At 23.3% G+C, this 13,293-nt stretch overlaps 1 protein-coding gene across 1 annotated transcript; it reads right to left on the bottom strand.

The window, feature by feature from the left end:
* Positions 1-58: 58 nt before the first annotated feature.
* Positions 59-11,788, bottom strand: PVVCY_0800260 (conserved Plasmodium protein, unknown function; the record flags this gene model as incomplete). The annotated part of the gene is made up of 1 exon (XM_008626835.1): positions 59-11,788. The coding sequence occupies one exon, from the start codon at positions 11,786-11,788 to the stop codon at positions 59-61; it is 11,730 nt and encodes a 3,909-aa protein (XP_008625057.1).
* Between the last annotated feature and the right edge of the window lie 1,505 nt (positions 11,789-13,293).

The following is a 13,293-nucleotide window of genomic DNA, read 5'->3' as shown; positions in this document are numbered from 1 at the left end:
CAATTTTGTAAACTTTAATACTCAAAAAAATTTTGTCATTATATTATTTTCATAATACTTATCCTTTATTATATATCTTTTTTTTCTGAATTTTTTTTAGTGAATTTTTAATCTCGTAATGAAGCTTTAAAAAAAGTGCCAGAAAAATTGTGTTTTTATTTGATTCCAATAAACTTCTATAGACACAATTATATTTATCAAAATGCCGATTTAAAAATAATTGAAATTCAATGGTTTCATCGTTGTATATATTTTTCTTTTTTTGTTTTGATTCATGAAATGCGTCTTCATTGGATACTGATTGTTCTGGTTGTAAGGTTTGTTTTTCATTGCATCCATCGTATTGTTGTGTTTTTCTCGGTTGATGATTTAGGGCATCACAATTGGAGATAATGTTGGGAATGTTCGAAATGTCTTCACTTTCTTTACTTAGGTTGTTATAAAATGAATAATATAATACATGGTTATTAAATATATGTGTTAAGTTGTATATGTGCAAATCGTTATTTATGTTAAATATGTGTGTATATTTTTTAAAAATTTCGTAACAATTAATTTGTTCATTATTAATTTCTATGCTTGTATTTATATTTGAATGTATATATGATCTATATATACATATGTATAATAATTCACAAATGTTTATTCTTAATGTACATTTATATTTATATTCATTTTTTTTGCTTATAGTAAAATAATTCGCTCCCTTATTATAATAATAACAAACTGGATTAACATTAGATTTGTCATCATTTGAAAAAGTAACATCAAAAAAAATAATATTTGATATTAAAGTATCCCATAATTCTTTTAACTTATTTTTATTAATATTATAATATAAGGGTATATGCATTAATGCTAAAGAAGACAAAATTTTAATTTTATATACATTTGTAAATCTCAATATATTAATTAAACTATCTAATATTTTATTATGTAATTCTGTGAAGTTGTGTGCAAAAAAAAATGAAAAATTATTATAGATTAATTTAAATGCATAAAGAACATTCCATGTTATTTTATTTTTTATATGATCCTTTACAACGGATAGTAAATATAATATTATTTTTGAGTCTACATTATTAGGGTTATTTAGAATACCATTTTTATTTATATTAGAATTGAATACATCTTTTATTTCTATTATGATTGAATTGGGTGCTATATTTTTTATTTTTTTATAAGAGTAGCATTCAGTCCATTCTTTGCTTGGAATATCTAATTGAGGATCTATTCTTGTGATATCTTCAACGTTTCGAGTTTTGCTTTCGCTGTTTTGTTGTGATTGTTCATTATTATTCAGTAAATAATTTGAATTTTTAATATAATCATCCTTTTTACTATCTATTTCAATCTTGTTATCGTTTTTCACATTTTCATCCGAAGAAATGAACCAAGGATCAAAGTCATATTCATATTTTACATATATGTTTAAGAATAAGTGATACAATTTACCCTTTGAATTTCTTACTGATTCTTTTTTATCCATATTTCCTATTCTTTCGGCATATTTGTTATTACTTTCATCTCTGTTGTGTGCAATTTTATTAATATCTTCGTTTTTTTCTCCATGATTAAATTCCTTTTGTGTATCTATACATTTATTCATACAATTTTTGAATGATTGACTATCCAATTTTTCATTGTGAATATTTTCTGGTATGCTAATTTCTCTATTATTTTTCTCTATATTTTTATTGATTTTTTTTTTCTTTTTTCCCTCAATTTGGCTTATCTCTTCTTGAATATCAAAAAAATTATTTTTTTCGATTAAATTATTTAGGTATACAAAATATTTGTTAAGAAAAGAAGAAGACACTAGATTGATCGAGTTAAATAAAAAGAAATTCATATTTTTACATATAAAGCCTAAATACCTAATAATACAACAAATGGCTCGATCTTTTTCTACCTTCCTATTTCCTCTTATAATTAACAATAATATGCAAATATATTCAATATAAGAAATTAAATAAATGTTTGTTGAAAAATCATCATGTATGATGTCTCGAGGATTTTGAATATTTTTTAATTGGGTATCTATGCATATACTCTTGGAATTTCTTTGTTGGTCTATGCAACTATTGTTCTCATTTTTGGAATTAGACAAATTATATATTCTTTCATTACCACTTTCATTACTAGAAAAATTTTCGGTTCCTATAAATGTGGAAATTGATGATCCCGGAATCTCCGAATACTCATTTTCTTCATATGTTTTTGTAGCAGAATTTGGTAACTGAATAAACTCAAGCTTGGAAGCTTGGATATGGTGATAATTTTCATTATCTGAATTATACGTTTTTTTGAGTATTTTTTTACTCTTTAATTTTTTTTCCTTTTTTTTGTTATTAAAATTATATAATTTTAAATCATTTACATTTGTAGATGTGTTAATATTGTTTATAAAACTTATAAATTCGTTAATATCTTTATTTTCTTCACTATTATGATTACTATAATAAGAGAAGCTTTTTATATTATTTTGGGTGAAATAAAAAGGAATGTATGAACTTGCGATTTCACATATACAGTTATATATATAGTACTTTAAATCTACAAAAGACTCATTGTAAAATTTGATTATGTGAATAATAATATAAATATATATATAATATAATTCAAATAATTTTTTTTCGTTTTTCTGTTTTCCTAATATGTAAATACTATCATTAAGTGTATTATTGCCTTCTTTGACATTAATTTGAGAGTTTGCTAATTTATTATTGTTATAATAGTTCTCGTTTTCTATATTATCATCATTTTTTATATCATCAGGATATTGATGTGATATATTATCTAAATTCTTTACATGTTCTTTTTTAGGCATTAAAATATCATTACTATTTTTTATATTAATTTTACTGACGTAATTTTTTGTATTAGTTTCCATTTTTTTTAACTTATCATTTTTGAAATAATCATTATTATTATTATTATCACTTTCCTTTTTCGATATAGTTTGATAATTATCAAATTTAATAAATTTATTTGTGTTCATATTTTTAAATGAATCTTTGTTACTTGTTTCTTTTTTTGTCTCATTATCTGCATTCAAATCGGTAAAATATTGTTCTTTGTTGTTTATATTTTTGATTTCTTGTTTTCTATTATGAACGATTCGATTACAGATATTGGTATCATTATTGCCGTTCCTACAATTATCTACATCGATCTGTCTATTTTTAAAAAAAAGTTTATCAGAAGAATAATATTGACTACCCTTATTCATATTTTGTAAATATTGTTCAGATTTATCAGAAAGAGTATTATTAAGTGTAGACATATGATTAGACGAATTGTTTTTTTGAAAAAGTTCATTAGAATCTGGCGAAACAAAAAAGGGGGCAGCCAAACCATTTTCATGAATATCTTGTTCCATTTCGTAGTATTTTTCTTGTTTATTTTGCGAAGAATTTAAGAAAGGAATTTTTTTTAAGTTGCTTATTTGATCTGTTTTTAGCATGCTCAAATAGTTATTATTTCTACTTGTTTCATTTTGACGAGATTCATTAGTTTGTATATTAGAACCAGAAGGAGAGGAAATGGAATTTTCATCGAGTAGAATGTCAATGTTGAAGTTATTTTTTGTTATATGAAAATTATTTTGGGTGGAAAGAATATTATTATAATATACATTTGCAGAATTTATATGTAAGAGATTGATTTTTTTTTCATACATTTGTATAAATTTTTTATTAAAGGTAAATATATATTTAATAATATATTTGCTAAGTGTAGTAATTATATTACATTTGATACTATTTGCACAAGACGAAATTAAACTAGTTAATTTTTGTATATCTTCAATTTTTAAAACCTTAAAGCCTTCATAGCTTAGTTGAGATATGCATATAATTGTATTAAAGAATACATGCTTTATTTTATTTCTTTTATTAATTGCGTCGTTATCTATTTTATTTATGCTGTGTATATGCATTAATATATATTTTCTAAATAAGTATATCATATCTCTTTCTACTAGCTGCATAAATTTTTTTTTTTGATAATTTTTGTAATTTTCTTGACGCTTTGAATTGCTAATGCAATTATTATTGTTTTCTCTTTGTTTATTCAATTTTTCATCCCGTTCACGTTTGCCACAATGAATATCATTTTTTTTATTCTTTTTTTTCACCGTTTTTCTTTCTTTTGAACTTTCACTGATATTAGTTTGCTCTGAAGCGTCCTCATTGGTAAACGTAGGACTATTTTTAGCATTGTCTTTTTCTTTTAAAACTGAAAGTTCGGGTTCATCACTATTATTATTATTTTTATCAATAGTCTGACCTTCGTAGTAGGCATTTATAAAAGTAAAAATATCAATCACTATTTTAATAGAAATTATTTTTATATTTATGTTTTCTGATTGCAAAAAATATTCCAACAAGGTTTTTACATCGTTCCAGCAATGCATGTAACAAAATAGATAATATTTCAACGTCTTTTGAAAAACTACAAACATATTTTTAAATATTTGCATATCATAAGGTATCAAATTATATTTATCAAATATATTTACGTTTTTATTCTTATTGAATTCTCTTTGTGTATATGATGTGATGTATTTGTTAAAAAGCTCAGTATATGAGTTGTTGGTAGACGTTTTTTTGTCGTTAAGGTAATTATTTTTGTTACTATAAATTTCCATATTATTGCAACTCTCAGTATTATTATAGATTGTTTTGTTATCACAATTAGTATTGTAGTCTTTATTTATTATTCCGTTTTTCTGACCCGCTTCATATTTGCTATTTGGGATAAATTGGTTATTATTTGCCACACCACAATTTTTATTATTATAATTGTTCTCATTTTGGAGGTGCTCTTTTATAACGTTATTAAAAGTGTCATTAATGTTGTAAGTTGAAGGATTATCTATATTGGTTATCAAATTATTCTTTACTTCATCACATGTCTGATAAAATATTTTGTATAAAAAGATAAGCATGAAATATATCAATTGCACAAAGGAGATGTTGTACAAATAATTTTGAGTAGAATTTTCACAAAATATATTTCGATTGTTTAAGGTTTTATTTATATTTTTTCTGTAAATGTTGGCACATAAAAAATTATATATATCATCATTATATTCACATAATAAAACTGAAAAGATGTTGATAATAACAGTTATTGTACATATATATTTTGAATTCTTTGAATACTCATTACAATATAATATGCGTATTAATAGTTCATAATTTTTTTTGCATAAAAGTTTTTTATTTATTTTGTTAATATTTTTATACAAATATGATATTTCGTTTTCATTTTTGTTCATTTGTGTATTTGGTTCCATTTCTTCATTTTGGAAATTTTGAAAAAAATCCTTATTTTTATTTTTTCGCTTTTTTTCTGTTTTTTTATCAGAATATATCGAAATTATGTCTTCTTCTATATGTTCTCTTTTTATTCCATATTTACTATCATCACTTTTATGGTCTTTGATATTGCAAGTCATTTCGTCATCATTAAATTCCTTACCATTTTGCACACTATCATAGAAACTTCTGAAACATTGCGTATTCCCATTATGTGTTTCGATATTTTCTTCATTTTCAATAACATCCAAATTATTGCCTTTATAAACATCATGTTCATCGATTTTGTGCTTATCTATATCGAGATGTTTTTTATTTAATTTTTCATCAATTGTATTTATCATCGATTCGTTATCTTTGAATTTGTTATTAGCTTTTTCCTTTTTATAATTAAAGTATGTTTCGTTTTTAATATCTTCTTGTAAAAAATGTTTTGTATCTATTTCGATATCTTTATTTTTTATCTTATTTATTATTTTTTGTCCATAAACATTATCATTATTCTCGCTATTATACGAGAGATATTTAAAATTGCTTTTCAGTTCTTTTTCATGATAAAGATATGATTTCTCAGCATCTCTGATTATATAAATGTTGTCTTCTTCATATTTTCCCATTTGTTTGAAACATTCTGAACTATTGTTTAGCGATTTTAACGCATGTTCTTGATCTATATGATCATTTTCTACAACTTGAGGTGAGGTACCAGAAGTATTTTGAATGAATGATTGTGTTTTGCGAATATTTTGAGAATTGTGCTCATCTATGATATAAAGAAAATTGTTTGAAAGAGTGTGAGATTTTTTTTTATTTTTTTTTATATCTCCCTTATTAATAGATTGGCCATTATTTAAAAATGCTAGTTCATTATCGCTGTTATTATGTAATATATGTTGTTTTTTATTTTTTAAATTACTTTTATTTTGAACTAGCTTTTTCCCACAAAATGGTAGCATATCTCCATTATTAAAATATATAAGATATTTTAATAAATAGAAAAAAGATGTTTTTAAAATTTTCATTAATAAATTTTTATATTTTTTTAATAACATAGATTGTGAAACTCGCAAAAAAAATCGATAAATATTTAATCTGTCTATTGGTGTATAGAAATTATTTTCATTATTTAATAAGTACGTTTTATTTATTAATTTAATTAAGTGAGACAACATATTTATAATATTATCTTCTATCATTAATTTTTTATAATTTATATTGCCAATTTTATAATCTGGTTCTCCATGTGTTTGTGTAGAATAATCCAAATTTTTGTTCCCTTTGTTCGTATTTGTATATGTTAACCCTTTTTTATGAGTTTTATTTTTTTCGTTTTGTTTTTCTAAGGATTCGTGATTATTTGAGTTAATTTCTTCAATGGTTTTGTCACAAATATAAATGTATTTTTCACTTTCTTTGTCTAGTTTTTTATCTATGACACATCCACTGCTCTCACTATTGTTATCATTTACAATATTTTTCGGATTTGATAAATTTTCTGGGCATATAATATCTCGTATTTGAGTATCAATATAATTATATTTAATTCCCGTTTCGCTTTTTGGAGGTGTATATTTTCTTAAAGACATATCATCATTCACCATACCCATTAAGGCATATCCTTGTTCGTTGGTATATGTGTCATTTAATGACTGCTGATAATATTTCCCCCTATTAGTAGAGTCTAGACCTTTTTTAATTTTGTTATTATCGTTACTATTATTAAAACTACTATGACTATTATTATCTTTGGATTGATCAATAGCCATATTCGAAACACTGATTGCACTTTCTTCATCCTTTAAAGCCGATTGACCATTATTAAAATCATTAGTGTCTGAGTTATAAATATTTGTTTTCAGTAAAAACCAATATTTGAGTTGCTTGCAATCGAATAAATATTTTAAACATAAAATTGAATTAGTTCTCAATTTTTGATTATGATCATTTATAATTATAGTTAAAAATATTGGAATACGCTCATTCGTATTTTCGTCGTAATAATAAAGAATTTTATCCCAGTTGTTTATATAAATATGAGAAAACATCTTTATAAGGGTTTGCATAGAGCATAGTAAATTATTTCGCATATAAATTGACAATTCATCATCATTATTTTTTTTTATATAGTTTTTTGTATCCATAATAGAATTCTTTGAGTGAATAGCATGGTCTTTATTGTGTTTGTCGAATATTTCATTACTAGCATTATTGGTATATTCAAATATATTTTCCCTTCGATTCTTTTCAGAACACTGTGATTTATAATCGAGAAAATCATGATTTTCATTATAAAATTTATTTTTTTCTTTTTTGTTTTCATTTTTTTGTTTCCTTTTAACTATTTGATCATACATATTGTCAATATTCATGTAATGGTCTATTTTCTCATGACTTTTCTCCATCGAATTTCCTCGTGAATGTTTATTCGAATAATAGCTTTCATAGTTGTTAGAATTACTGGAATCGCTTCTACTATTGCAATCACTACTGCCACTTGAACTGATTAAAATTTTTGTCGAGAATTTTGCCTCGCTTTTTTCGTTCATTTTTGGAGAATTATCATAGTACCCTGCGTTCAGAAAGAAAAATGGTTTGAGGGCTTCATACAAAGGAAACGCAATTAATTCTTCTTTTTTTTTATTTCTTGCTATTATCCTTATTTTTCCATATTCTATAATAATTTCGTTGAAGGTATTTATAAAAGATACCAAAATTTCAAGTGATTCTTTATCCATTGGATGGTTTTCATTATTATTAAAATATATTTTAAAATGTTCGTATAATTTTTGAAATATATATCTGAATAAATTTAATAAAAAAAACCATGTCTTATCAATAATAGAAATTGGGTTTATTAAGATCAACTTAACAATACAATGCGCACATACTTTAATTATATGAAAAACATATACCCCGAAATTTAGTAAAAAAAATAAATTTTTTACAACAATGCAAATATTATATAATATAGATGAGTTACATTTATATATATAATTAGAATTCAGAAATGCTAATAATGATTCAAAATATTTATTTAAGTTAAAAAAAAATTGTTCATAATTATTTTCTCTTAATTTTATCAAATATAAATTAAGTTCATTTCGTTTCTTTTTTTTTAGCAAATCATTATTCACGTATAGATCGTTGAAAATTTTGTTACTGTATTGAAGAATGTTCTGTATTACATAATATATGGTGGTGCTGTTACTTTCTTTTATAATATTTTTGATGTTGTATTTTCCTTCAATATTGTAGTTATTCACAATATCATTTTTTTCCGTGTCTACATTTGTTCGAATTGTTTGGTCATGGCTACTAATAAATGTTTCATTCCTAATTTTGTTATTTGCATTAAAATCGTATTCGATTGTTTCATTATAATTTTGAGCCAAAAAATCATTAATATACATTTTACTGGGAATATTACTATTCTCATATTTTGGTTTTGCTATCTCCTGCTCTATATGGTTTACTTCATTAAAATACAAATTAGTATATCTAAAATTATAATCATTATTTTGTATCTCTGCTATATTATTTTTTATTTGTAAAAAGCTTTGAGGATTTACTGATTTATTTTTAAAAGATTTTAAATTATAATCTTTTTGATATGATTGATATTTTCCATTTTCTGTTATATTTTTAGTATTTTCTTTATCGCTTATATTGACTGATGAAAAAAAATTGTTCTTGTTATATTTTCCATTAGCATTGTACTTCTCGTTATTGGTGTTCGTGCTAATCAGGTCTTTATATTTTCTAAAGCAATCTGTATTTTCGTTGTTGTACAGTTTGTTTTCCCCCCTTGCATCGTTAATATAACCATATTCACCAGTTAAATATTCAGTATTTTTCTCATCTTCCAATTTTGTAATATCATCAAAAGAGTTCATTTTTGTAGATCCTAATAAATTTTCGTCGTCATTTATAATATTTGTTGCCATAAAATTTTTGCTAATATATTGATTTGGCAGGTTAAGATTTTTAGTATAGTTTGTATCTAATAGCTGATTTTGTTTAAAATCATTATAATTTATATTATGATATTTTCTTTTATAATCTTTTACATTTTCATAATTTATTGAATTTTTTTGGTGGAATGATTTAAAATTTGCGCTAGTCACATTAATATTATTATTCGAGATTAAATTTTTTCCATGATTGTTAACTTCTTTTAAGTGATTTGAGTATTTACTGAGGCTTTGTTCCCATTTTTTTCTATTATTTTGATCATGGAAAATGGGATAATCGTTAGAATTAATTTCATCAAATTTTAATTTCATATTTCTGTTGCAATTTACATATGAATCATTTTTTGCAGGGTTCATATTTTCCAGTTCATCAAAATATGAAAGATTCGTATTATAAAGTTCATTTACTTGTCTATCATTATGGTATATTATATCATTCCCCAATTTATTAGTGTCACTATTTATTATTTGGTTTTCTGAATGCATAAAAACATTTTTGGCTAGTTTTATATCATTTTTCATAATTTGTCTATTGCTATTTTCTGAGTATTTTCCTGAATTTATTACCATATCTTTATTGTTAATATTTAAATCATTATTTTTTTTCTTTGGTTTTTCATTTTTTAAATCGTATGATTTGCTCATATTATTTGCCACACTCAATGTATCAGCATTGTGTATATCGATGTTATCTATATATGTTTTTTTTATCCATTGTTTTTCTTTATTTGAATCATTCATACTACTCATGTTATTGATCAGGTTACTATTATTATTCCACTTCATATTGGAAACTATTGGATTGCTAAAATTCCCTCCATCGGATTGATCTATCCCGTTAATATGTATTTCCTTTTTACCATTTTTTTCATTTTCCTTTGCTTCTTCTTCATTTCTATAATTTATTATTAGTTTGTTTATATTATTTATGTGTTCGTTCCCCCTATGTACATTATTTGTATAATTTTTTACATGCAAATTACTTATACCTGTTTCGGAATGAAATTTTAGGTCAACATTGCTATTTATATTATTTGTATTATTATTTGCCAACTTTTCGTCATATAAACTTGCAGAGGTGCTACCATTGATTATTTTGCTACCAAAATTGTGTGTTTCGCTTATGATTGATCCATCCTTCGATTTAGATGGCATGCTTTCTCGAATAATTTTATGAATATTGGGGGTGTTAATATTATTTACATCATTTTGTATATATTCTAAATTTTGATTTATATAATTGTAGCTATTGCATGATTTATTATTTTTGTATATATTTGGCTTGGTATAAATTGTATGATTGTTTTTTGTAAAATTATTGTTTTTCATTTTTTGAAGGGTAATTAAACTTGCGTTGTTTCTATTTCCATCAGCAGTTATTACTTCAATTTCATTATTAGTTTGATTTATGTAATTGCTTATTACATATTGATCATTGTAGTTTTCTTTCCCTCGAGTTATTTTTTGATTTAAACTAATATCACCTGAATAGCATTGATATGGAAAGTCTTTTATATTTTGTTCAAAAATACAATTATTTTCATTAGATTTATTTGGAAACAAATTTTTATTATTATCTGTGGTATAATAATTGTCTATCTCATGGTTGAAGTAATTTTCATTATTTCTAAATTTCTGAACATATTTCTCTTCAATTTTATTAAATAAATTTTGTGATTTATAATTTATTTCGTGTAGTTTGTCTTTTATATTATGTATTTTTTTTTCAGTTTGAACATTTTCTTTTATACTCTTAGGGAAGCTTGGGACGAGTAGTTTATTGTAATTATCATCGTCTATTTCATCGTTTTCACTGCTTATATTATCCTTATTAGAAGTAAAATTATCTTCTTCATTTTTCATGTAATAAATGGCATTTTTTTGTTTATTATTTACAAATGGATTATATCTGGTATTGAAATTTTCTAATTTCATATCAGAATTCCTATTCAAAATGTTTTGTGCATATTTAGTGGAACTTTTGAACGAATTATAATCTTCATCATTTCGATTTTCAAATGTATAATTTTTTTGACTGCTATCATTATTACTACTATTTTTTTCATAAGAATTATAAGAGAAGTAAAAAGAACCAGAATTTTCTTTCTTTTCATTTTTATTCTCGCATGTATCTAAAAATACTGATTTATTGTTAGGATCCAGGTTACTTAAAATTGAATTTCCTAATTTATAAAATTGTTTTTTTTTCTTCTTTCTTTTGTCTTTTTCATTTTGTAAGTAGAAATATTTTTGTTCGAGATTTTCTATATTCTTTAAATTTCCATCCAGCTCATTATTTATTTTTAATGTGCGATATAAATCATTTTCATGCTCTGATTGCTTTTCTTGAAATTTATTTTTATTATCATTTAATATAGTACCATTTTTATCGTTTTTATTCTTTGCCTTTAAATTGTTCAGCGCAATATTTAATTCGTCTTGTGAAGTATTTTGCTTTAATTCGCAAATCTTACTGTGAGTATTTTTGTTCATTTTTTTAAATCAGTTATACAATCACAAAGACAATATTTCATAAAGGTGCCAATTCTATTCGTAAAAAGAACATCTATTGTGTATTCTATTCCTTTTAGAAAATGTATGTATAATTTGTATTTATATATATAGTATTATTTTATGGGGAAGGAATAGGATATTATGCATAGAGTTGTGGATGATGCAATGACACAAAAATAGACTAATTAATGTATTTCCGTTCCCCAATTTTAAGAAAATACCAATCCAGAATGATGCTAAAAATGTGTAATAATGTTTTTTAATTAAAAATTATGTACTAAAGGAAGCTATATAGTATATGCATCCACTTGGACATCGATTTTTTGGTGTGTTTTTTATAAGAAGTATATATATTTATCACTTCTTTAAATAATAATAAAATAAACAACACCAATGAGAAATGATAAATAGGACAAATAAAAAAGGAAATAATAAAGGTTTTATATGGTTTGAAATAAGTATATGTTAAAAAGAAAAAAAGACAACACGCATTTAGATTCTAATATGCAATGGAATACATATTATGTAACCATTGAACTTTCTGAGCAAATAATATATCAAACGTTACTAGATATTTTAAAAATAAATAAATTGAATTTTTTTTTAAAAATGTGCATAGTCATATTTGTAAAAAGGCGTTTTCTAACAGCCTGATAATGTAAATATGCAAATTATAACAAATTTATAAGCGTTGATATTCCCTTGATATTATTTTTTGAATATTTATTCCACAAATGTGATAAAGAAGGTGTGATTACTAATAATGAAGCTATATTATTTAAAATTTTATGTTTATAAGAATAAAATTTTTTAAATAATGAATGAAATCATATATGTATAAGTCTACATAGATATGGCCATATGCATAAACTTGTAATATATCATATGTGTATAAAGATGTATATATATTATTACATAAAAAGAAAAATTATACATTTGAATGTTTTATAAACATGTGAAAGTGTTAATAATATGAAAAATGGTGATAAATAAAACATATTTTGCAACTTGTACATATATATATTATTGACGAAATATTAAATAAATTTGTTTGAGAAAGTTTAGGATATAAATTGATGAAAAAAACAGCTCTTCTTATAATAAAGCTTAGAAAAAAATAGATAATATAATCCCTTTAAATAATACAAGTATGTATATCTAAATATTATCAGAAAATATATACATATATACAAAAGAGCGAAAATAGCTATGGATATATTTTCTACATATAGTATAGATGATAATAAAATATAGGTTTTACATATATATTCATGAAGACAACTAGACTAATAAATAAATAACTATGTATATAAATGTGAATAATTTATAAGGAATAAAAATATATAAAAATTAATATTAAGTTTATGTAGTCGATATTTATTTAAATATAAGCGAATTATATCATGGTTTTAATGTGTTTTATATTTCTTGTGCCATGATTTGTATATGGTGTTATATGCAACTGGATATATAATTGGAATATT

This window comes from Plasmodium vinckei (genome assembly GCF_900681995.1).
Source record: "Plasmodium vinckei vinckei genome assembly, chromosome: PVVCY_08".
Lineage (NCBI taxonomy): Eukaryota > Apicomplexa > Aconoidasida > Haemosporida > Plasmodiidae > Plasmodium > Plasmodium vinckei.
The sequence above is the reverse complement of the archived record's forward strand: the minus strand, read 5'-3'. Positions and strand labels throughout refer to the sequence as shown.